General features: G+C 42.7%; 1 protein-coding gene across 13 annotated transcripts in view; it reads left to right on the forward strand.

Annotated features, from left to right (window-relative positions):
- The window catches only part of agmo (alkylglycerol monooxygenase), a 69,870-nt gene that overhangs the window by 23,517 nt on the left and 20,104 nt on the right, over window positions 1–26,249 (forward strand). For 5 of the 13 annotated variants that reach the window (XR_014117904.1, XR_014117901.1, XR_004776881.2 and 2 more), the window contains 4 exons: window positions 50–132; window positions 365–470; window positions 906–975; window positions 24,310–24,459. Coding sequence is in view for 7 of the 13 variants with exons in the window: in XM_035533985.2 (XP_035389878.1) it covers window positions 50–132; window positions 365–470; window positions 906–975; window positions 6,089–6,150 (321 nt within the window). In the remaining 6 variants the exon portion in view is untranslated. The other 8 variants (XR_014117903.1, XM_027025629.3, XM_081700152.1 and 5 more) reach the window with 6 other exon arrangements.

The following is a 26,249-nucleotide window of genomic DNA, read 5'->3' on the forward strand; positions in this document are numbered from 1 at the left end:
CGGTTGGTTTCAGTTCAGTTTCTGTTTTCATTCTTCGTTCGTTCTTTAGATGCTGTCACAGACGACTTTGCTGCTCATGGCCGGCTACATATTACTGACGCTCACCTGCCTTGGTTGCATCATAGACCAAAGGTAATATGACTTTATACTGCGAGCTGCTTTACTTAAACTTTTTAATAATGCAAAGATCAGCGAGAACGTTGTTCATAAAGCATATGATTACATAAAGTCAAGGAATAATAAAGTCAAGGAATAATATAGTCAAGGAATAATAAAGTCAAGGAACACCGGTCAATAACCAAAGAGAACCCCATTAAAGATGCTGTCTGTTACTGTCTAGTCAGTGTGCCGTCCTGTTTCTCAGGCCGGCTGTGGCCCTGCTGGAGACGGCACGCTGTGTGTTCATGATAGGATTGCACAGCTTGGGCTTTATCAACCCTGGAGCTTCACTGCTGGCCCTGGCAACTCGGGTAACACACACACACACACACACACACTCACACACACAGATGGAGGTAACTCTTGCGTGAGCGTGCTTTTCTGCTGTAAAGCAGGGAGGGGTGAAGCGTATCAACACACAGGTGCGTCCGCGGAGTGATATGGCTGACCGTGTGCACGCAGTGCATGAGCCCCGAGCGTGCGTGCGCACGTGTACAAGTGCGTGGGCGGTGCCCCGAGTGTGTGTGTGCGTGTGTATGAATATGACTGTGTGAGCTGGTACCAGCTCACACCGCACGGCGCAATGATGTATGACTCCAGACGCTTTTGCCCAATTGACCATAAAATTACCATGTGTTTCTGGCTCTTGCAGTGTAGGGCTGCAGTTTGTGACTGACCCCTCATTACAGCACCACCTCCCTCCCTCCATCTCTCTCCATCTCTCTCCATCTCTCCCCTGCTTAAAGTTAAGGCAACACTTCTGGAATCAATTACCCCTGTCTGCGGCTAACTGGAGACGCCTGATGAGATTTACACGTGAGAGCTGAATTGTTCTCTCTTTTTTTGAGGCTATGCATCTGTAGACCTTAGGTGCTAAAACACCCACCACACACCCCCCCCCCCCAACATATCTGCAAGCGATAAAAGAGTGTAACTGAAAAAGGTTCCCAGGTGCAGTGTACAGTACAAATCCATGTGTTCACTGTCCAGATTTTCTATATTCTGCTGGGTCAGAGATAATTATGCATTGTTTTAGTTACATTTATGTAGCGCCTTTTTCAGATGCTTTACAGACAGATCTCAGCTATCAGTCACTCACACACCTGATGAGAAGCGGCAGCCAGTTTGCGCACAGCGTACTCTCGATCAGAAACCACAGCCCTCTGGATGCCTGCACCAGGTTGAATTTGAGTGTAGTCCCCTAAGTCTAGATGTAAAAAATACAGACCTTCAAAGGGCGTTTTTGGTTCTGACTTTCTTACTTTATATGTGTGGTTGGCTTTGGTCTGGACATTAAACTACATAGTTCTAACTCGCTTTACCTGCTGGTCTTCAGGCAGCAATAAAATGAAAAAGTGCCTTCTGAAAGTGCCTCATATCAACCTGGGAGGGCTGTATGGGCGTCAGGAGAGCAGACGTCCCCAGTGACGTGCGGCGGCTTCGAAGCCCCTAGCTGGTATTTGTGGTTGCCCGAGTTCCCAAGAAAAGCAGCAGGGGTGCCCCAGAAACTCAGGTGGCAGTCACACCCCCGAGCCCAGTCCTGTCTGCCTTTTGCACCCGTCATGCCACGCCTCTCGCGCACACACACGCTCTCTGCTGTTTGTTTACACCTACACGTGATGACCTGCAGGTTGTGGACTGTGGGCTTCACAGACACACAATATTTAAGGGGGTTTCTCTCCAGATTGTAAGCGCTGAGGTCATCGTGGGTTAGGAGGAGAGGAGCTTCCATAGCTCTGGCCAAGCTAGATTGATAGCAGCCCAAAACTTTGACTCACAGTGACGTGAACAGACGAGTGTGCATCAAATCTGGTTCTTAATGGTCTTGAGGCAGACAGAGGAAGTTTTTCAGTGCGTAAGAAGTTTAGGGCCTTTGTGTCGGGCTGGGAACATTTCAGCAGAGCTTAGGTAAGCGAGGATGTGCTCCTTCCGGAGTTCTTTCCATCTCCTGCTTTTTTGCCAATCAAACATAATATTTATCCAACTCACGTCTCGGGGTGTGTGCGGTAGCAGGGGTGGGGGTGCGATTGTACTGCTACAAAGAACTGCCCTGCATTATAAAGGAAAAGGTTAAGTCAATATTATGGAGGTGTCCCAGTGCAGTGGTCTACACGCATGCCCTCATCTTTCTACACCATGTGACTTGCTCAGCCTTTCATAACCCGATCCTCCGTGTGTCAGCTTCTGAGTTCAGAATTAAACTTATAGGGTAAACATTAAAGAATATACAGCTCTAACTGGAAACAAGTTCATATTTGTTTTCAAACCACACAGCACTAATGTAGGAAGAGTTCAGTGTTTGGGGGAATAACCCTGGTCTTCAGTCACATTTTTTATGGGACATTGCTTAGTCTCACCCGGTCTTTCACACTGCTCAGTGAAGAAGATCTGGGTCAGGTCAGTACTTTCAGTACCTCATTAAGTAAAATGCGGTATGGCAGTGTTGGAATCAAATGCACACCGGAATGGAACAACTGCCATACATGTGGAGAATTTTATTTTATTTTATTTTTTTTTCCAGAGCTATATCGAATGTGCCCTCATTCATATGAATTTGCAATTCATATTCATATGTGAGATTGCATGAATTGTGGAGATTCACAAGCATTACAGACTTCCCACCTTTAGTTCTGGGAGACTGTGTGTGTATGTATACATATGTGCATGCGCATGCATACACTTCAGGGTTCTCGGGCTGGGGTTGCTAAGCGGGTTGCTGTAGGCCCCTCCTCATCCCCCATGGGATCCATCCATCTTTGGCCGTCTCTCCGGAATCCCACTGAAGTGGTTTCCGGCACGTCTGCAGAGACCCTCCTCCATTCTTCCTTCTCCGTTCCCTCCATCATTACAGAGCACAGGGCCTGCCTTATCCCGCCGCGGCCGTCTGGTCAGGCAGCGCCTCCTCGACGACCTGCTAGACCCGGCATGGAGCCCTGCGGTACTGTCCATGTGGGGGTACGGCCGCTCTCACTGAAGCCGCGGTGTTCACCTTCACACAGTTTGTAGGCAAACAATTATTAGCATTCAAACCCTTTATTTCGTTGTAGCAGCGGTTTAGTGTAAATGGCTGTAGTCAGTATTAAGAGAAGCTAAGATGAATGAACTCCTGCTACAGTCCTGTATAGAGTTATCAGTCTCAGGCAGCTGGGTTCCGATGGACCTGTTATGCCAGATACTCTAGGGGTACATGGATTCTGAGCGTCCAGAATATTTCATCATTGCTGAGGTCAGAATACCTCATGACAAATTGCCGATGTGTGAGTGTTCTGTGGTTCTGTAATCCAGATGTTTAGTGCGCACTCAAACGCTTGATTGTGAACTCATACTGCGAGGAGATGGAACGTTCACTGACAAATACAGAGATGGATTGCTGATCAAATATGATTGTTTTTACATTATATTACCATTTTATATGATGTGAGAAAGGATGTGTGTGTGTGTGTGTGTGTGTGTGTGTGTGTGTGTGTGTGTGTGTGTGTGTGTGTGTGCTGCCTTTTCATATGGGCAATAAAGTTTGGAAACTCCCCGTTATGAACCATATAACATGGACCTTCAGTGCTGTTGTCATTTCAGCTGCTCTGCATACAGAGTTCATTGCCAAGGTTAACCCTCCCCTCTCTGTACACTCTGCTCCAGGTTAACCCTCCCCTCTCTGTACACTCTGTCCCAGGTTAACCCTCCCCTCTCTGTACACTCTGCTCCAGGTTAACCCTCCCCTCTCTGTACACTCTGCTCCAGGTTAACCCTCCCCTCTCTGTACACTCTGCCCCAGGTTAACCCTCCCCTCTCTGTACACTCTGTCCCAGGTTAACCCTCCCCTCTCTGTATACTCTGTCCCAGGTTAACCCTCCCCTCTCTGTACACTCTGCCCCAGGTTAACCCTCCCCTCTCTGTACACTCTGCCCCAGGTTAACCCTCCCCTCTCTGTACACTGTGTCCCAGGTTAACCCTCCCCTCTCTGTACACTCTGCCCCAGGTTAACCCTCCCCTCTCTGTACACTCTGCCCCAGGTTAACCCTCCCCTCTCTGTACACTCTGCCCCAGGTTAACCCTCCCCTCTCTGTACACTCTGCCCCAGGTTACCCCTCCCCTCTCTGTACACTCTGCCCCAGGTTAACCCTCCCCTCTCTGTACACTCTGTCCCAGGTTAACCCTCCCCTCTCTGTACACTCTGCTCCAGGTTAACCCTCCCCTCTCTGTACACTCTGCCCCAGGTTAACCCTCCCCTCTCTGTACACTCTGCCCCAGGTTAACCCTCCCCTCTCTGTACACGCTGCCCTAGGTTAACCCTCCCCTCTCTGTACACTCTGTCCCAGGTTAACCCTCCCCTCTCTGTACACTCTGTCCCAGGTTAACCCTCCCCTCTCTGTATACTCTGTCCCAGGTTAACCCTCCCCTCTGTGTACACTGTGTCCCAGGTTAGTGTGACCTCCCTTGGCACTAAGCACATTTTGAGCTCTTTAAGGGGAGACTGTCCTGAGGTTTTCCGAAGTAATCTTCTGGTATATCATTCCATCATTCCAGGTTTTTCAGCACTTCCCAGAGTTCTTTTCTTTCTATTTAGTCTTTTCCTGCTATTGCTCAAGTGTAAGGGGAGGTCACAATAAACACTCGCCACTGTAGCCTATGAAGAATTGTGTGGGTTTTTTATTTATTTTTTTCTATTTTTTAATACTGCAAATTTCCTGTGTCGTCTGGTGTGTTCCTAAGAGAAAGTCTTCCACGTTTTACACAGGACGTGTCTAAGTGCCGCAGTATTGCCTCATGTTGCTGTTCCTAGTGGAGGTACCTCTTCTTAGCACTAAAAGCATCAGCAAGTGATATAGACTAAAACATGTGGTTGACGTTGTTGAAATCTGGTTAGGAGTGTCTGCCAAATGTGTAAATGTAACAGTCTGCATCTTACATGCCTTTACATGTACGTCTCCTACAGTTTGATGAGTGGGGGGTTGTGCATCAAGATCTGTGTTTGTCTTTCTGAACTTTTATTGAATCTTGAATATTTTGTTAATTCAACTGTGACACTCTACAAAGCTCATTGTCTTGTGTGTTTCTTTGCCAATGGATGTGCAGATTTGGTCAAATTTACCAAGTTGCAGTCACTCCTCCTCTGTCTTTCTTTAAGCTGAGCAGTGAACGCCAGGTTTCCAGTTTTTGGCTGTTAGGTTGAGGTCATGCTTATGAAAACTGGAAAGTTTGTCAAGTCTGGCATGTTGGAGAGGCTTGTCTGTTGAACGGATGTCCAGGTTAAATATTACATGCTTTCATATATTGATAATTATATAATTTAACTTTTTGTTAAAAATGTATTTTTTTAAAATCTGAGTTGGTTTTCTTTTGGTAATCCTACGAAAGCCCATCCCGCTGGGTCGTGTAGGTAGAGTGGGGTTAGCGGTCATTCCCAGCATGCCGTCTCTGACTCGCGCTCTCAGAGGGAAACAGCTGTAGAGCTCTTGAGGAAAGTACTGACTCTTGGCCTGAGTTAAGAACGCGGATGAAGTTTATGGTCTTGAACAAAGGGGTGGAGCAGCAGTTCCACCCGGGCTGCACTTTGGCAGGACCCGCTGGCTCCGTTCCTCGCTGACCAGTGCTGTTAACCCTCTGACACAGAACAGCGCACTTAACCTCATGTGCTGTCATTTCCCTCTCGATGGCCTCCTTTAGCATGGGACTGTAACGCTGTGTTCCTCTCTTATAGATTTTGTGTGCAAGCACTAACTATATAGCACAAGGTTGGGTCTGTCAGACTGGTCCTAAACTTTGATGTTTCATGTAAAGTTAACAGAGCTGCCGTTCTTTGGTTCAGCCACATCATGCACATCACCGTGTTTATCAAGCACGGTGTTTTACTGCAGCTGTAATTGGGACAGAGGCTGTATTTCACATTGATATGTTGCCAAGAGTTTGACATGCCAACTTTGCTGTCCAGGTCTTTGGTGGTCTGTCTGCTCTCTACTGGGCCGTGCAGATTTTGAGACAGCCGTCTGTTGAGACGAAGTGCCACTGAACGAACAACAACAACAACAAACCTTCAAAACCTCTGTGATAGTGCACTGTGTATACTCCTGTGCAAAAAAAAGGCAAAAGCCAAAATTCCATAAGTTTAAGCCCTAATAGCAAATAATTGGAAAATGTATGTTGGACGACAAGCATCAAGACCCTTCCCTGTCCTGGCTCCCAGATGGTGGAATGGACATCACCAGCTGTCTGAACAGTCTGCTCCAGTCTTAAAACACACACCAAAGACTCGTCTATTTGTGGAGTATTTTAAATGACCACTAATCCTGCACTTATGGAAAAATCAGAATGCACACACTTATGGTGATGAGAATGTCAGATTCTTATACAGTTACGTATTCAACGAGTTAACTATTGTATAATACTATAATATTAAAACAATAAGAACAAAAAATGTTATCCTGGGCACATTCAAAGGCTATATATATATATATATATATATATATATATATATAAAATGTGTGTGTATAATACATATTTATAATATATTCTATATTTAAGATTTAAGGCTATCAGAATTCCAGTTCCTTTAATCAGAAATAATGTTTAGGAGAAGGTGAAAGGGATCTAAGTGATTTTGTAACCCAAACAAGAGAGTAACACAATTCATAATGTGACCGATCACTTCTGGGCATTCGGGGATAGCAGCAGTGACCCTGCTTTAACCAGAGTCATTTTTCAAACATAATATTTATTAAATAATCTTGAATATTGGCCAAAGGTTTATTTTATTCTGTACTTCTGTGTTGATTTGCTTGATAATTTGAGTAGCCTTACCTCATTTTGTTGAACTTGCAACTGTGTAAGAGGCCACTAGGTGGCAGCAAAGTGATTATACAGTCAATACACCAGTAATATACAAATCCCAGTCCTCAAATCCCAGTCCTCTATTGCAGGTTTTTGCCATTCCTTTATCTAGGACTCAGGTGTGATGACCAACCAGTTACATTACTCTTTTAATCCATTACAAGTGATTACAAAATCTAGGACCAGATTTGGATTTGAGGTCTATGTTCAGATACCACTGCACTGTGTGTTTAGTGTTGCTTATATTATAAGAAGGGATTAAACAAGCTTAGGCCTCTTTAATTAGAACGTTTTAGGAACGGACCACTGTACAGACGATGGCAACAGATGTCTCCACTCAGACCATGAATTATACATGTCTTTTTCCACTGAAAGAAAAACAGAACACAGAATAAAATATGATACATTTTCTAAAATTGTAAATTCCAGTCAGAGGACATGATTTGGTAGATTTTCAAAATAATAAAAGGAATCAATTCTTTTGTTTCTTTTTAGTAAGACATCCACTGTAATTTTATCTTTTGTGTGTGTGTGTGTGTGTGTGTGTGTGTGTGTGTGTGTGTGTGTGTGTGTGTGTGTGTGTGTGTGTGTGTGTGTGAGTGTGAGCCTCCCAAAGGGAACCTCCCAAATCATCAAGCTCCAGGGTTAAAACGATCCTGTCAAACACAAACTAATTAATATGAATATTGTTATTCTAATTTATTGCCCAGTGGGATGTGTGTCTTGCACACTAACAGTGTCCCTGCAGTGGGCAGATGGGCTGTTCCTGCTTTATTCATCTGACGCTCTGATGCCACACTGCGTCTCCCTGAGTCGGTCAGTCAATGACACTGTTTGCAGGCTCCCACTGGCAGCAATAAAGCAACCTCATATCCATTAGTTTGGAAGTGGAACCATCCCAAACCATATCCATAAGGATTTAATTAGGCCTCATTCATTTTGAGTTTTATGTGGATTATGAACAAAAGTAATGTTCATACTTGTAAGTTTTAGATGTAAAATGTTTGCAATGTATATTCAATTTGAATTGAGGTCCGAGAGAATACGTGTGGGAAATGCTGGGCCTTCTCAGGGCTACTGAACAGATCCCTTCAGCATGTTCTAAACACTGGATGAATCTAGTTACATTTCTCCACAGATCGCAAGCAGTCAAACACGAACCCTTCCTCACACCTAATCATGCCCGTTGCAGCGCGGGCCCTCTGGAGGGCATGCTAGTGTGAGCGTGGGAGCTGGATGAGTGCAGAAGCTGCTCGGGCCGCGATGGGGTGGGTTCTCTTTAGGAGGAGAAGGGCAGGAACCCAGGGCGAGAGCGCGAGAGAGGAAGGGGGAGGCAGAGCGAGTATGTGAGGCAGGAGGGCTGATGGCTAGCGGATAACGAGGCACAAGGCTAGCAGCATGCGCTGGACACCCAAGCTTCCTTCTAAACCTGCACAAACACATCAAAGATACATTCATGTAGAAAGTAAGTGATGCCCTCCTCAGTGTGAGTGATGCTTCAGGCTGGATGGAGACTCCACTGGATACAGTCTCTGACACAGAGGGGTGAGAATTCTTCAGGGCGGAAGAGGTTTAAACATCTGACTGGTAAAATGCTGTGTGGAACCAGCAGGTGAGTAAATGTGAGTATGTATTTGTGCGTGAGTGCATGCGTGAGTGCGTGCGTGTGTGCGTGCGTGTGTGTGTGTGTGTGTGTGTGTGTGGTGTTGGTACCATGAAATAATAATTGATTTCTTCTAGGGACTTTGCTACACTAATCTCAGCATACTCATTAACCAAGTGATTCAAGCCATATGGTCATGATGAGAATGATTATATAGTTTTAGTAAAGCGTGTAATAATAGTAGAAAATTAATTTGCCATAAAATGAAAATCATTTTATGTTTAGTAGAACAACAAGCAGGCCAAGAGCTAAACTTTTTTAACCCAGATGAGGCAGATGACAGTAAGGGACTTAGAAAGGCGCCCTCTGCTCTTATTCTGGTTGGGGTCGTTTATATATATATATAAATATATATATATATATATATATATATATATATATATATATATATATATATATATATATATATATATATATATATATATATATATATATAGCTATAACCTTTTATAAAGTGTTATAACCTTTTATAAAGTGTTATCATCTTTATTTTTTCCTTCTTTCCTTTTGGTTTTTTACTTTTCTGTTCCCAATAAATCTGTGCTTGTTTGGTGTGAGAAGATGCTCCTTACTGGACTTGATTGTCAGTATTTGATCAGTTACCCAAGACATAATTGTCTCTCAATAATGCCTGATTACTGCTGGCATGCTGCTTCTGAAAATAGAATAGATTTTCTGGCAATCAACTTTACTCCAAGCTGTTTAGACACAAGTCTTTCATCTACTTTCAAATTGCCTGATTTTGGGAACCATAAATGTTTTTTGGAAAACCTTTAAACAAGAATTAATTGATATATTTATGACATAGTTGACATAGTTATGAAATAACTAACACCCCACCACTCTGCTTTCTGGACTTCAAGCCTGACATTTACAAAACTAGTTTGAAAAGCAGAGTAAAGTTGGGCTTTGTCGTAAAGTTGCTTGGTCAACAGTGTGTAGTTTGGGCTTAGTGTTAAGTGGCTTGATCAACAATGTGTAGTTTGGGCTTAGTGTTAAGTGGCTTGATCAACAGTGTGTAGTTTGGGCTTAGTGTTAAGTGGCTTGATCAACAGTGTGTAGTTTGGGCTTAGTGTTAAGTGGCTTGATCAACAGTGTGTAGTTTGGGCTTAGTGTTAAGTGGCTTGATCAACAGTGTGTAGTTTGGGCTTAGTGTTAAGTGGCTTGATCAACAGTGTGTAGTTTGGGCTTAGTGTTAAGTGGCTTGATCAACAGTGTGTAGTTTGGGCTTAGTGTTAAGTGGCTTGATCAACAGTGTGTAGTTTGGGCTTAGTGTTAAGTGGCTTGATCAACAGTGTGTAGTTTGGGCTTAGTGTTAAGTGGCTTGATCAACAGTGTGTAGTTTGGGCTTAGTGTTAAGTGGCTTGATCAACAGTGTGTAGTTTGGGCTTAGTGTTAAGTGGCTTGGTCAACAGTCTGATGGCTTTCATCAGTGATCACTGTATAATAGTCTGACCTACATACATTGGGCTCTGTACATAATTGGACAATGACCATGTGAAACAATGTATAGGAAGTGCAGAATGTCAACTTTAAGACAAGGGAATTTAAATCTATATTAGGTTCCCCGTATCGGAATCCCATGTGTAGGAATTACAGTTCCTTTGCAGGCAATGCCTGAGATTCATGACCCATGGGCATGACCAGATGTGGGGTATCCTTCCTCCCGCTTCTCTGCCAGACGCTGTGGTCACTGTCAGTATCAGTTATGGATTGACTTGTGTCTATAAGGGCTTGAGGCACATATGTGGAGGGTTAGACTGGCCTGCCTCCCAGGTTAATGAATTCAGACATGCTGTGTTCATATTCTGAAGCACCTTTGGAACCGTTATGAACAAAATATGTACTGTGTCGCAAAAAAAAAGCAAAAAGGGATAAAGCCAGAGAAGCGGCGCCCTCTAGCAGTACAAGTGGGACGATCACAGGGTCTGTGTGGTGGGAGCTCGGCGGCAGTCTCACAGGTCACTGACTGCACTGTTGTGCTATGTCACTAGATTATGGAGTAACGGGACGTTCATTCGTGCCGGAGTTGACACTTTTCCATCCACTCTACTACATGAGGGGAGTCCCAGGAAATATGGGTTATGTTTACAGAGCGACGGGAGTGCAAATCTGTTACTTGTAAATGGCACTGCAGGCTTGGGTGGAGGGGCCAGGGTCATAGGTCACGTTACCAGTTCTGAGAGGCCTTCTGTCCCAGCAGTGCCTTCATCTTCAGGCTGGGTAAGACAGAAGGATCCTGACCCTCCACTAGCTCCTGCTTGATGAAATTCCCAGCTGTTCCTGAACTGATCAGTGTTAAAACCATAGTGGAGGTTTTCTGCAGTGGAGGTTCAGCAGATAAATGAAAAGGGTTGAATTTGGCATGTTTTTTTTTTTTTGGGCGGGGGGGCACAGACATACCACATTAGCACAACTGGAGGCCTCAGTGCAGTTTGCAGTATCTGTGGGTCTGAGAGCAGACGGGACAGTGGTGATGGAGGTGATTGAACACCATACATTTAGACGGGACAGTGGTGATGGAGGTGATTGAACACCATACATTTAGATGGGACAGTGGTGATGGAGGTGATTGAACACCATACATTTAGATGGGACAGTGGTGATGGAGGTGATCGAACACCATACATTTAGACGGGACAGTGGTGATGGAGGTGATTGAACACCATACATTTAGATGGGACAGTGGTGATGGAGGTGATTGAACACCATACATTTAGACGGGACAGTGGTGATGGAGGTGATTGGAGTGAACACGGAACGTTCAGAGACCACAGAGCCTCTGTAGTCGTTCCTCAGCAGGGAGGTGAACCCCACCCATCTACATTCTTTCCAGCTTGGGAAGAGAGGGGGTGGACAGAATCAGAGCAGAAATTCGGCGTGATGTAGATCTGTGGTCATTCTGGAAGGAGGTACTTCCTGCAAACAGAGGGATTGATGAGGGATTCAAGGGATTTGGAATCGACTCAGTAACTGTATTAGGACGCAGACCTGTGGGTGGCTAAAGCATTTTAAAAACATTTCCAAAAAGCCTAGTAAAGAATTCAGAGTTCTCTCTACTTTGGTTCTCCACTGTGGTTGTCTTTCCACTTTGGTTCTAAAACATATTAGCTCATTTCTGAGCTCTACCAGTCAGGGGAGAGACAGTGATAACAGGGACAACCAGCTAGGTCTCGCTGCTTTTATGGGAAAGAGTTGAAAAAAGGAAAGAGTGCTAACAGGATTACAAACGGGAATTGAGGGATGAGCATTCCCAGGAGCAGGAAGGGATGGGTCAGTTTAGTAGTGCTGCAGCTTTGGGATGCTGGTTCCTGGATCTGGAACTCAACCGTGGTTCCATGTGAGACGAAAAGCTTCCTCCTGCATGAGAACGGACTGGAACCTGCCCACTCCAGAGATTTTCAGGCTCGCTCAAGGATTGGATGTGCGTGAAGGTTAAACCGCAATAAAAGTATACGCCAGAGACAAAAGGGTAATTCAAAGTCCAGTTGATCAAAACAGTAAAGGCAAAAATACAAAGTTCCTGATGGCAAGACATAAACAACTAACTCAACATATGTAATGGTGGTTGAAAACTGAAGAGACAGTAAACACAGAAGAGGGCCACAGCTCAGAAACATAGTGAAAGACAAGCAACTTCAGAAAGGCTCACTGGGACAAAAAGGGTCTATATAGACAAACAGGCAAATGGTTTAACAAGAATCAGAAGTGTTATTAGTAATCAGAGGTGATCAGGAGGTGTGGTTAGTAATCAGATGTGATCAGGAGGTGTGGTTAGTAATCAGATGTGATCAGGAGGTGTGCTTAGTAATCAGAGGTGATCAGAAGGTGTGGTCAGTAATCAGGTGTGATCAGGGGGTGTGGTTAGTAATCAGGTGTGCTGGAAGGAATGAGTGTGTCGGGGCCAGAACAGCTGTGTTGATAAAAGCCTCATTCTGAGTCTATCAGCAATATCATTTTGCAGAGTTACACATTGGATTTATAAATAATAAATAATTAATAATAAATCAGACACAAGAACAGTTACAACATAATTATAGGACTAGTATTGCTTTTTGCTGTCTTTTAGTACTGTCTGAAGAGAGATTCATATCCTCACAGCACTGATGGGTCACTGGGAATGACCAACCCCCCTCCCACTCTCAAAAAAAACCCTTGTATTTTCATAATCTGTCAAAATAAAACTTTATTACAAGTGCAGTTTTCTTTCTTGTTTAGTTTGAGCCGTTCTGTCTGTGGCAATGTTATTCATCCCCTCCCTTCATACTGAGTTTGAATTCAGCTGAGTATCACATATCTGAATTAGCCTGATGTGTTGACTGCTGGACTATTTATCAGTGTGTAATTTTAGTACAGTCATTTATCTGCTGAAACTTTGTGGAAATGTAGTTTTTTGCATAATGGACAATACCACCAAATGTTATCACTAGGAGATTAATCCATTAAATCTGTCATACACTACACTGTAGAATTTTAAACATGAAAACTATTATATTGTCACAAGGACGGGAACTAGCGTTAAGATTTAATCCAGATGCAGTGCTCACAAATCCTGCTGGTTTGAATTACTTTTACAATAGAAAAACACTGGTCCCAAAAATCAGAGCCACCACTATTATCTGAGCTGTGTGGATCATAATATATGGGAGGACCGCTCATTACATATGCAAGGAACAGAAAGATAACCTGAATAATTCATAGTTCTGAGCATGCTCTGCTTTGCCTAGATAAGCCATCCATCGTGTTAGTGGCAGCAGGGCTCGAGAATGCCTGACGTGGACATGGAGATTGTGAGGGAATACTGTGTCTGACTGAGCACTGTGTTGGTCTGTAGTTATCCTCTAATACTGTGTCTGACTGAGCACTGTGTTGGTCTGTAGTTATCCTCTAATACTGTGTCTGACTGAGCACTGTGTTGGTCTGTAGTTATCCCCTAATACTGTGTCTGACTGAGCACTGTGTTGGTCTGTAGTTATCCTCTAATACTGTGTCTGACTGAGCACTGTGTTGGTCTGTAGTTATCCCCTAATACTGTGTCTGACTGAGCACTGTGTTGGTCTGTAGTTATCCCCTAATACTGTGTCTGACTGAGCACTGTGTTGGTCTGTAGTTATCCCCTAATACTGTGTCTGACTGAGCACTGTGTTGGTCTGTAGTTATCCTCTAATACTGTGTCTGACTGAGCACTGTGTTGGTCTGTAGTTATCCCCTAATACTGTGTCTGACTGAGAACTGTGTTGGTCTGTAGTTATCCTCTAATACTGTGTCTGACTGAGCACTGTGTTGGTCTGTAGTTATCTTCTAATACTGTGTCTGACTGAGCACTGTGTTGGTCTGTAGTTATCCTCTAATACTGTGTCTGACTGAGCACTGTGTTGGTCTGTAGTTATCCCCTAATACTGTGTCTGACTGAGCACTGTGTTGGTCTGTAGTTATCCTCTAATACTGTGTCTGACTGAGCACTGTGTTGGTCTGTAGTTATCCTCTAATACTGTGTCTGACTGAGCACTGTGTTGGTCTGTAGTTATCCTCTAATACTGTGTCTGACTGAGCACTGTGTTGGTCTGTAGTTATCCTCTAATACTGTGTCTGACTGAGCACTGTGTTGGTCTGTAGTTATCCTCTAATACTGTGTCTGACTGAGCACTGTGTTGGTCTGTAGTTATCCTCTAATACTGTGTCTGACTGAGCACTCTGTTGGTCTGTAGTTATCCCCTAATACTGTGTCTGACTGAGCACTGTGTTGGTCTGTAGTTATCCTCTAATACTGTGTCTGACTGAGCACTGTGTTGGTCTGTAGTTATCCCCTAATACTGTGTCTGACTGAGCACTGTGTTGGTCTGTAGTTATCCTCTAATACTGTGTCTGACTGAGCACTGTGTTGGTCTGTAGTTATCCTCTAATACTGTGTCTGACTGAGCACTGTGTTGGCCTGTAGTTATCCCCTAATACTGTGTCTGACTGAGCACTGTGTTGGTCTGTAGTTATCCTCTAATACTGTGTCTGACTGAGCACTGTGTTGGTCTGTAGTTATCCTCTAATACTGTGTCTGACTGAGCACTGTGTTGGTCTGTAGTTATCCTCTAATACTGTGTCTGACTGAGCACTGTGTTGGTCTGTAGTTATCCTCTAATACTGTGTCTGACTGAGCACTCTGTTGGTCTGTAGTTATCCCCTAATACTGTGTCTGACTGAGCACTGTGTTGGTCTGTAGTTATCCTCTAATACTGTGTCTGACTGAGCACTGTGTTGGTCTGTAGTTATCCCCTAATACTGTGTCTGACTGAGCACTGTGTTGGTCTGTAGTTATCCTCTAATACTGTGTCTGACTGAGCACTGTGTTGGTCTGTAGTTATCCTCTAATACTGTGTCTGACTGAGCACTGTGTTGGTCTGTAGTTATCCCCTAATACTGTGTCTGACTGAGCACTGTGTTGGTCTGTAGTTATCCTCTAATACTGTGTCTGACTGAGCACTGTGTTGGTCTGTAGTTATCCTCTAATACTGTGTCTGACTGAGCACTGTGTTGGTCTGTAGTTATCTCCTAATACTGTGTCTGACTGAGCACTGTGTTGGTCTGTAGTTATCCCCTAATACTGTGTCTGACTGAGCACTGTGTTGGTCTGTAGTTACCCTCTAATACTGTGTCTTTTTCTTTTTCCATCTTTCTTTCTTTCTTTCTTTCTTTCTTTCTTTCTTTCTTTCTTTCTTTCTTTCTTTCTTTCTTTCTTTCTTTCTTTATTTCTTACTCTCTCTCTCTGTCTCGCTCTCTCACACACATTGTCTCCTTCCTTCCCTCTCTGTCCCTCCTTTTCTTTCTAATTACTTTCTTTAGCTGTTTAGTTCGATACACAATAATGCCATTCTTGTCCTGAATGTAGTAAAAAGGTTGTTCATCTGCCAGTCACTAAAAGCAGGTCAATTAATAGGTGTAGTAGCTTTGTCCTGTGCTGCCACCTGGTGGATGATATATGTTGTTGCACTTTCTCTTTCCTCCACTGTTTTTTTTTTTAGAGCCAGAACAACAGACCTCCAGACAATAAATGCAGTTGATCAAGCTGTGTAATTTTAATCAAATTTTCAGATACCCTGATGCCTATGACATATTCCTCTCTTTGTTGGAAAAATAGTTTAATTTGCCTACCTACCTCATTTGACCAAAAGTGAAAAAAACCTTCACTTTCCATAGTTCTCATCTAGCCAGAAATAACAAAGCAAAAATATTTCAGGGGTGACCTTATATCACCTTTTATGAAATAACTGTTAGTTACCACTGCTTAAAAGGCAAAACCTTTTTTAAGGATGGGTTTAGTATCATGACAATATTTTGAGTGCCATGGAGACCCTGTCATAGCTATGAGAAAGTGATTGTTAACTGTTGCATTTTTAATTCAAAATGTGATCTCAATCTAAGTCCTAATAATCAGCAAAGCTCAACAAAGACAGTCGTGCTTCTCAACCAGCAGACACAAGATTTTCCATATTATGGGCTTGCTAATGTGATCAGTGAAAGAACAAACATGAATCCAGAAATGTGAACAGGACTGGAGAAATTTTCCAGGACAAACAAAAAAAAATCCAAAAGATAATAATAATTATAATAATATATGATGTATAATAATAATACTAATATTACAATAATCATCACCATCATCATCAAATTAACCATAAAATAATAATAATACAGGAGATCATGTCCAAGCATGCTTGCACAATAGCACTGAAACAGGGCATCCAAGATGGCACCTACACCATGTTGGCCATTTGATTTCGAAGCAGGGAGGGATTTTTAAATCATTTTTCATCATGCATTGTACCGGTGTTACTATAATGTTACTGTAACATCGTACCTGTGTTACTCTAATGTTACTTTAACATCATACCTGTGTTACTATACCTCAGGTGTTACCTGAGAATGTGAAATTTGTCAGGTACTAATAAATTTTCTACTTATTATTTTATATTTGAAACTTATTTTTATCCTTTTATTGGACTTAATAGACTTAATTTTTTACAGATGTTAGCTGGAAGCTAGGGTTAAGGTTAGTGAAGTATAAGACTATAACTCCACAAAGGCACTGCTTCAATGCTTTCCAAGCTGTGGACCATAAAGGTACAGTCGTTTGGTGTACATGTGATCGCTGGCCTCTAGGTGGTGTGTAAGCCTTACTAAATTAGCTTTTTCAGATTTGCCATATAAGGAATCTACAGTATGTCATGCGTCACCTCTGTAATGAGTAGCTTTAATCTGAGATTATTTTTATATTTATTTATGAGAAATTATGTCAGATTTCTATTTAAACAAATAATTCCTGCCAAAGTTACTTAATTCCACCCATGCTGTTCTTCATGTCACATCCAACTTGCTTTGTATACATAAAACCCTGATGGTTTTTTGAAAGCACCTGTCAAATACCTGTCTTTGTTTATGTAACAGCTTCAGGCTAGCTGACCTTAATAAATGGGCCAGTGACATATGCTTTACCCGCCAGTATGCAGCATGATGTAAGTGGAAAGGAATGTGATAGATGATAAGTACAAGGAAACAGCTCCTCCTTTTCTTCTTTCTCGCCTTCTGTCTCTCTGTCTCTCTCTGTGTCTGTCCGTCTCTCTGTCTCTCTCTGTGTCTGTCTGTCTCTCTGTCTCTCTCTGTGTCTGTCTGTCTCTCTGTCTCTCTCTGTGTCTGTCCGTCTCTCTGTCTCTCTCTGTGTCTGTCCGTCTCTCTGTCTCTCTCTGTGTCTGTCCGTCTCTCTGTCTCTCTCTGTGTCTGTCCGTCTCTCTGTCTCTCTCTGTGTCTGTCTGTCTCTCTGTCTCTCTCTGTGTCTGTCTGTCTCTCTGTCTCTCTCTGTGTCTGTCCGTCTCTCTGTCTCTCTCTGTGTCTGTCCGTCTCTCTGTCTCTCTCTGTGTCTGTCCGTCTCTCTGTCTCTCTCTGTGTCTGTCTGTCTCTCTGTCTCTCTCTGTGTCTGTCTCTGTATCTCTGAATCTGTCTCTATGTGTCTGTCGTTGTCTCTCTGTGTGTGTTTTTCTCTGTGTCTCTGTCTCTGAATGTGTGTCTGTCTTTCTGTCTCTGTGTGTCTGTCTCTGTGTGTGTGTCTCTCTCTGACTCTCTGTCTTTATGTCTCTAGAATGTGTGAGATGACGGGTAGGCAGTGCATGTTGAGGCTGCACTCCAGCGCAACGGCACACGAGGCCTCTACCATAAATCCTGTTACTGCACATACAACATCGCCGCCGAATTTTAAAACTCAGACAGGGATTCACTGGATTGGTGATTTGTTTCATTTGTTAATCCTTTACTGAAAAAAAAAATATATATAAATTGTGATTTATTTTAACATTTTATTTGAAAAGCAATGTCCAGGAGTGTAGGAAATTCATAAATTCTGTTACAGCTTAATTAGTATAATTTTTATCTTTTAATTTTTTAGTATATATCTTAAAATTGCCCTGAATTTATTGAATACATATAATACAATAACTGGCTTTTTTAAAAATTGGTGTCATGTTTACTTGACCTCTCCTTCCAGGCAGAATAGAATTTTTATATATTATTTTTAATCACCATACAAAAATATAAATGAGGGACAAAATAAGAATCAGTGATTATATTTAGCAGTATAATAATAATGCTTAGTTTTTTAAAAATGGTTCCATTTATTAATTTCTTCTTGCATGTTTGAAATACGTCCTCTCGTGTTTTTTCCAGTCGGCAGACGTGCCGTGCACAGGCACTGTAAATCCCGAGTCCCGCCATCCTGCATCCGAACTGTCTCGATTCAGGAAGTACACTGCGGCGTGTCCAATCGTAGTGTGTGGGATTCGGCACGCGTGAAGCTGCGGCACTCCGCACAGCCTAGACCTGCTGCTTTTCTGCTAATGAAATTAGGAACAAATTCTCTTCCTAAGCACGGCTGATTACCGCATTAGCTGGGTTTAGGAGGTCCCTGAAGCAACAATACTACTTCATCAGATACGGCTGCCTGTAACCTCTTTTGTAGCTTTAGTTTTTCTTTTTCTTTCTCTTTTATCTTTGTTCCTGCAGTAGTATTTGTGCTCTGTGTGTGTGTGTGTGTGTGTGTGTGTGAGTGTGAGTGTGTGTGTGTGTGTGTGTGTGTGTGCGTGTGCGAGTGCGAGTGCGAGTGTGTGTGTGTGTTTGTGTGTGTGAGTGTGTGTGTCTGTGTGTGTGTGTGTGTGAGTGTGAGTGTGTGTGTGTGAGTGTGAGTGTGTATGTGTGTGTATGTGTGTGTGTGCCTCTCCGTCTCTCAGCTTTGTTCATTCTTTTTTAGACAGATCGTGCATAATTTTTTGGCTTATGTAGGAAACTCGTCCAAGCAAGTGCGGCAAATGTCAACAGACCATCCGGTGTCAGTCTAGTGTCAGTAAGTGTCAAATTGTCAATTTATACACATTACCTGTTTTTAATAACAATCCATCAACGATTGCGACAGTCCCATTACAATAAAGCTTGACATTTACAGTAAGATGCTTATATTAGGTAATTAGTCATTTGCACAGTCATTAAATCACTTGATAAAATGATTGCATTTCCAATCAGGAAAGGCTTCAACTTCCAGGCTTGTAAGAGGCCTTCCACGGTCAATAGTGGTCAACAAATGAACTCAAATGTAGAGTGGAATATGTTTACCATGCTATTAGAGCACCACAGCTCCCGAGGCCACTGGGGGCACGTTTGGAACGCACGGCATTGGACCTGTGGACATCAGCTTAGTCTGTTTATCCGTGTAACATTAACTGCATTGATATTGGATTCGGTGTAAGATGCAATCTGCAGGCTGGGTCATTGTTCTGCACATAAAACAGGATAGTTTCAGTGTCCTTAATGGCCGCACAAGATGTATTATTTTAAACCTCAACGTTACGGTGGGCCAATGAAGGAGCAGGTAAATATCACCAGACACTATTTACCCTCTGGTTCCGACAAGCAAACTTTAGATTTCATGTTTTTATTCACAAACCGTTGGATGTTTTTAGAAACTAAAATATTCCCTTCCATGCTTGTGACCTTCCATGCTTGTGGCCGCATCAATGAATATTCCCTTCCATGCTTTGTGGCCGCATTAATGAAAGGCTCCAACTCTTGCCAATCAAGAGGCCCTGCAGAAAATCAGCGAGTCCAATCAGGTTGCTGTGTTTCTAGCTCTGCCCCTTTTCCCTATTTCCTAAATGAATGAGTTCATGACCTAAAAAATCAACTGCATGTACTGCCATTCTAGCCAGTGAACAAACTCCAAAACTGTCTGTTTTCTGCACTCATTATCAGTTGAAAGTTTGTAACATACCTGGCTTGTAGTACAGTCCTGGTCTTCTGAAGAAGTTGTCACAATGCAGCTGGGCTGCTGCAGGTCAGAGGTCACGCTGGAGCTGGCTGCTACCAGACAGACTGTGTCTGCACCAACTGTTAACAGGAAGAAAAAAAAAAAAAAAAAAGACAGATCATGTCGCAGGCCATCCATCTCAGCTGCTGGCGGCTAAGCAGCGTAATAATCAGGATTATTATTTATAATTAGAGGATGTAATGGATCACTCCTGGCTGAACGGGGGGGGCCTCATTAATTCACCTGGGCCCGCTGAGCCCGCTTGGACGGGGGGCTTGCTTCCAGCGCTTCATCTGTGTCACCGACCACCGGATGGCGGCTCACGACCTCACCCATGCCCCGCTGCCGGGCTCGTCCGCCTCTTCCTCTCCGTCTGGGCTGGGCTGCTCCGTAAACCGCCTCGTATTTCAAGTGTCGGCCTCGATTCCCGAGGAGGTGGCATCCTTTTCGGAGAGAGGACCCTGAATGGAAAGGAATTCTGTGTTCTGACCGTCTAGTGGACATAAGAGAATCTGAACATATCGTAAAGTCTGTACACGATGCTGTGCTTAGTCTCCATGTGCTGTATTGTTGCAGATCGTTTCCCAGAAAACACTTAGGCAAGAGAGGGAAGAAAGGAATTTTGTGTTTTCCATCACTAGGGCTTTATACCCACCCTGTAGGCCAATGGCTGAGAGTTATAGAGGCTACATTGCAGAGGAACTTTGGGATTACTTAATTCCCCAGATTAGGAGTTCAGAGGTCACTCACTGTTGGATGTACTCATGCCAGTGCGTGGAGGTACACAGAGGCATATTCTCTCTTTCACTCTTTGCAGGATTTAATGCTTTGTGACTCAGGAGAGAATGGACTGATTTATGCAAATAGCATAGTCTGTGGTTCCCGTGGTGATTCATTATGTTACTATGACCCGATGACCTTCCCCCACTTTATTTCTGACCATATTAACCCTGCTCCTTGTTACCCCACTTCTCATTTGCTCAAATTATGAGATCAAAATGGGACTTGACCACTGTGGTGATCGTGTGACTGTGCCTGTATGGCCCACAGTTTTGAAAACATTGAAAAACAACTCACAGCATGTCACCCACTTCCATTTCAAACTGATCCTTCTAAACCTCTGCATAATCTGTCCTAAACACCCTACTGCCTGGATGAATCCCAAGATTCATGTACAGATAAATATCACTAATGACCAAAGGCCTTCATCTTAACATATTTATCAGTGGACACTCCGTTATAATCTACTCTCAATATTCTAAAGAATTGCAGCATTGAGTTGTTTATTAATGCCTCATCATCATTTTTTCTCTCCAGTTCTCAACAGTTTACGAAAGTCCAGAATGCATTTTGTTTAAAAAAAAATGTAAAAAAGAAAAAAAAAATGCTGCAGGGATTTAATGCTGAATAACTCATGCACAGGACACTTGCGCTCGGTTCAGCCTTGCCTCAGAGACGGGCTTTATTAGCGGGACAGCTCGAAAAGCACAGCGGCAAGACAAACCAAAGCATGCTGGGGCCACTGTGTGGCCCGGGCGGGCGGCGCGTAATGCCCGCCGCGCGTTTAAGAGAGTTCGAGGCCGCTCTGTGCATACCAACGACGGTGCCGCCCAGACAGCCACGGACCCCTGCGATGGCAGGGCTGAATTTGTCATTAGCATGCGTAAAGCGCGGTTGCTTTTATGAGCACTGCCATCACAAATGCAAGCATGTTTAACACTAATTTGTTGTGAGTACGCAGTTCAGATGGCCAAACAGACAAGGGAAACAAAGGCTTGTCGAGAAGAATGTGAGACTATGCGTTCCAATGGATTTGAATCAGGAATATGGCCCTACCTGAAGTACTCCGGCTTGGCCATGTCAAGAACCCTTTTCTAGGCAAATTCTTGGCTCAGTTTGTCCTCTGATCTAAGATGGAGTAGCTCACCAGCCGTGTGAGGGGGCAGGATAGTGTGAACTGATCAGGGTCCTCCTGGCCCTTTTTTGAGGAGTTTGCCACGTGTTTTAAAGCATGGAGAACAAAAGTCGCACGGCGGATGTCCTTGTGAGCCATTTTCACGTTGAATTATTGATTGTTTTGTATTTTAAGGTGAACCTTTTAGTAGCTAAGAGAGAAGCATGTATTGACTTCTTCTGCTGAACTTCTACATGAACCCTTGTGCTTCCGCTGTTCCAGATGACCTTGGCAATCTTGTTAATATTCGGTACGTAATACAGCGTGCATTACCTAGGTGACCGGTGGTTCTGGGCTCCAACCGCAGAGCCGGCCCAGCACTGGCCTGTCAATTACAGACCTCTCTAACCCAATCCCACTTAATTAAGTGTTGGTTTCTTCATATTTGAACATCCCCAAAGTTACCTTTCATGTGAGCAGCCTGTCTGTTTGCAGTCTAATGTGGTTTTCCGTGTCTGCGCGTCCCAGCGGGAAAGTAATTGAGAGGCCTATTCCGATAGCCCTTCCACGATGCAAGGGTCGCTTCATTCAGTTAGCGCGTTGTTATTGTAACGGAGCGGAAGACCTGCGACCAATGCTCGTCTGGGTAGATGAGATTAGCATCTGAGCAGCCTTGGCTTTTAGAGCGACTGGTGGATTACACTTCCAGATATTTGAACCTTCCAAAAAGTTCATATTTTAGTGAAATGTTGAGAATATTTAGCCAGGTGAGATTTAGCTGAGGAGATCATGCATTAATACGAATATGACTAACTGTGCACATACGTAACGTGTTTATATGTACTAGTAATCACAAGATGATGTGAGGTACTTTGGAAAAAAATCTTTTATAATTACCATTGTCTTGTTCATTATGACAGGCTGAGTTTATTAATTAATTAATTTATTTATCTATTTATCTGTTTGTTTGTTTATTTTTGTGATGTTCCGGATTTCAGAGTGTCTACCTGCCGTGAGGATGGCACAGTGGGGTGATTTCAACTTCTTAGAAAAACTTGTGTGCGTGTGTGTGTGTATGTATGTATGTATGTATGTGTGTCTGTATGTATGTTTGTATGTGTGTGTATGTATGTATGTATGTGTGTGTGTGTATGTATGTATGTATGTGTGTGTGTGTGTGTGTATGTATGTGTGTGTGTATGGATGTATGTGTGTGTGTGTATGTATGTATGTATGTATGTATGTCTGTATGTATGTTTGTATGTGTATGTATGTATGTATGTATGTATGTATGTGTGTGTGTATGTATGTATGTGTGTGTGTGTGTTTGTTTTGTCCAATTGAAAATTTGTCCTTTTTTTATTTCTTAGCATGGGTTTATTTTTTTTAATTGAGCTGCAAGCTTTCAGCACTTTCTCTTAGGTGACAGTGAATATGAATCTTTGCTTCAACAATGTGGCGCATGTGTGCAGTATGTGTGGCGCATGTGTGGAGTAACTAGTGAGTATGTGGAAGTTCTTCTTCCACAGTCGCTGTGCAGACATCGAAGCTTCCATGTTAAATATAATTTTTACTGCAACACCAGGCCTAATCATTGTCTGCGTAATCGCTCAAATTATTATTTTTTTCATGTCTACGTTTTTATTTTGCTTGGTTTTGTTTGTTCTGATGACAAAAAAAATCTTGCTTTTTTCTTGTCGCTTTTCTAAAAGCCTTATTTTGCTTTGGTTTGAAATAGTGAAATATTTATGATTTACTGAAGTATGGCTATTAAATACGGGGCCATATTTTCTAGCAAATAGGATGATTATGCTGTTTTCAGAAATAGCATATTAGTAGTTATATCACCTGAAAAAATAGTCTGTTCAGATTATTATTTTTTGGGGGGATGGCCTGCTCCTTGTTTAGTTCTTCAAAAATTGCCTCCATTTTTTATCAATCAAAACAAAGGCAAGTAATAGAAAGGGAGGGTGTGTAAATGCACTTGTTCGGTGGGGACAGCAAACGTGTGTGTTTTTAGATGCACTTGGGGGATGTGATCAACAGAAGTTGCAGTTTGGTCACTGTTTCGTCTGTTCAGAGATCAGTCCGATATCTGCGCCACATCCATGACCAGGTTCAGGTACACAGCAAAAGAAGTGGGATTTTATAGTAATAATGTTTTAGAGCCAAAGCTAATCAAGAATTCTAACACACAGGCACCATTAGTACTTAGGCATGGCTAGCTGCATCTTTTTAAAATAATTTATTTACACACAGTAACCAACCATGTTCTTTCAGCATAGATCCACTTCTCCATGCTTGTAGGGATTTAGATTTCTAATTTCCACACAATAAATGTATAAACACACAGTATGTGTATTTAAAAAAAAAGTGTATTATAGTGTTATACCCAGACCAGTTTAATATGACAGGGTTTTCTGTGGTCTGCAGACTTCATAGTAGAGGATAGGCTGACCAGGGGAGCACGGCGCAGAGTCGATGTAACACCATGGGAGGAGTTCATGTAACACCACAGACGAGCAAAGCACAGGAGGTCCAATGACATAAAGCATCACAAACACCTACATCTCTATTGAGCTGGTGAGTCCCGACATGTAATATCCTTTTAAAAAATCAGACTGTTTGACAGGTCCTGATGTTCATGTGAAATATTCCTCAAAGCACTGTATGTGTTAGACAGCTAGATACACATAGACGCTCATAGATATATGAGACCTATAGCCTTTCTTGTCCTGTCTCACTGTCTTGGCCTGTGTTTCGCCTTCGTTTGCAAGCACCCAGTGGCCTGTCTTTCCCCTTGTAAGCACACAGTGACACAAACAGACTGTGCCCACATACCAGTCTGTTCCGTCAACAATGTGGGACAGCAATTTATGAATGAAGACGCAAATGAGACTAAATGAGGTAATCAAGGGAGCTGAGTGCTTTTTTAAATGCCAAGAGCGTCTATTACATTAACAAAGTCATCCTTCCTCACCGTGGCACAGTGCAAAGCTTCTCAACTCGACAGTGAAACATGCAGTAGGCATAACAAGGCTCTAATCTTACAGAACGGCCAGCGAGAATTTGCGTGCTGATGTGTCTTAAGCCATCTTAAATGTAATGATGCTCATTACACCTTCCGCATGTCAGCCATTAGACTGAAATGTCAAGGGAAATATAGTAATTGACATTTGCAGCTTTGACGACTTGTGTTTGAACATTCTTACATGTCACAAAAGCCAGGTAACGAAGGATACATGTCTGCACAAATGTTAGTCAAATAAGGCAGAAACAGATGACATCTCCGGAAGGCTGCTGTATCGTTAACCAAAGGACATGGCTGCTTCACGATCACATATTGTTGTGCAACTCTTTCTCTTTCTTTTGTAAAAGATTAGAGACTTCTAATTCTTTTATGGGCATGCATATGACAAAAATATAGCTCACTGGCCAAATAATAAAAAAATATGATGTTGGTAGACAAGTCCTAAGAGAAATGACCCAAATCAGTCATACAAAGTGTACATTTACCGTTGAAAAAAATATTCTATTAATTACCAAAATGTGACAGTGATGCTTCACTTGCATGTTTGATAACGCTGTTGTCTGTGTAATATTTCCGGTGTAAAGTTGATTCGGGCTTAGTGTCTCAGCGGCAGGGCTGCTGTGGTAGCTTCGCGTTTGCTCTCCGAGGTCTTCGTTATGGAGCACCGAAGTGCGGTCTGAGTTTCAGCTTGTTGACAAATGCAGCCGTGTGCAGAAGAATGAAAGGAAACGTGGTAGCCACCGAGGACTCAAATGTTACATTTCCTCAGCACCTTTTATGTTAAAATATGCATCCGATTAAGAAAAAAATCATAAAAGGAAAAGTGAGAAATTGATGGGGATTACAGAACAAGTCAAGCCCATAATGACTTTGGAGATTATGCAAATGTGGTGAGATTTCTTCAGTAATGATCCATCTGAACTCTGATAAATATGTGACAGTCAACACATGAAAAACAACTAGCACAACATGCAAAACATGTTGATAACCACTAGGAAAGTGTAATAAACATCTTTATTTATGGAATTCAAATTTCATGTTTATCTATTAAACTCACTACATCGCTATGTTTGCTCTAATCTGTCAATAGCATCTAATATTATATATACATGATAATGTAAAACTGTAAATAAACACTATGAGACTGTAAAGTGGTAAAGGATTTTGTGGAAATTAGCTGGTACAGGCTCTTTATGTCAAATCAAGTCTTACAAAAGAACGTCTGAAATCAAAGCCGTTCCTCATAATACGTTCTGTCTCAGTTGACTGATCATCCTGTCGAGCGATATTTTGGGTAATTAGGTACCATTTAAATACCAAAGTTGAGTGATTTCTTTCTGTA

Source organism: Electrophorus electricus, chromosome 17, assembly GCF_041902795.1.
Source record: "Electrophorus electricus isolate QZ-2024a chromosome 17, ASM4190279v1, whole genome shotgun sequence".
NCBI lineage: Eukaryota > Metazoa > Chordata > Actinopteri > Gymnotiformes > Gymnotidae > Electrophorus > Electrophorus electricus.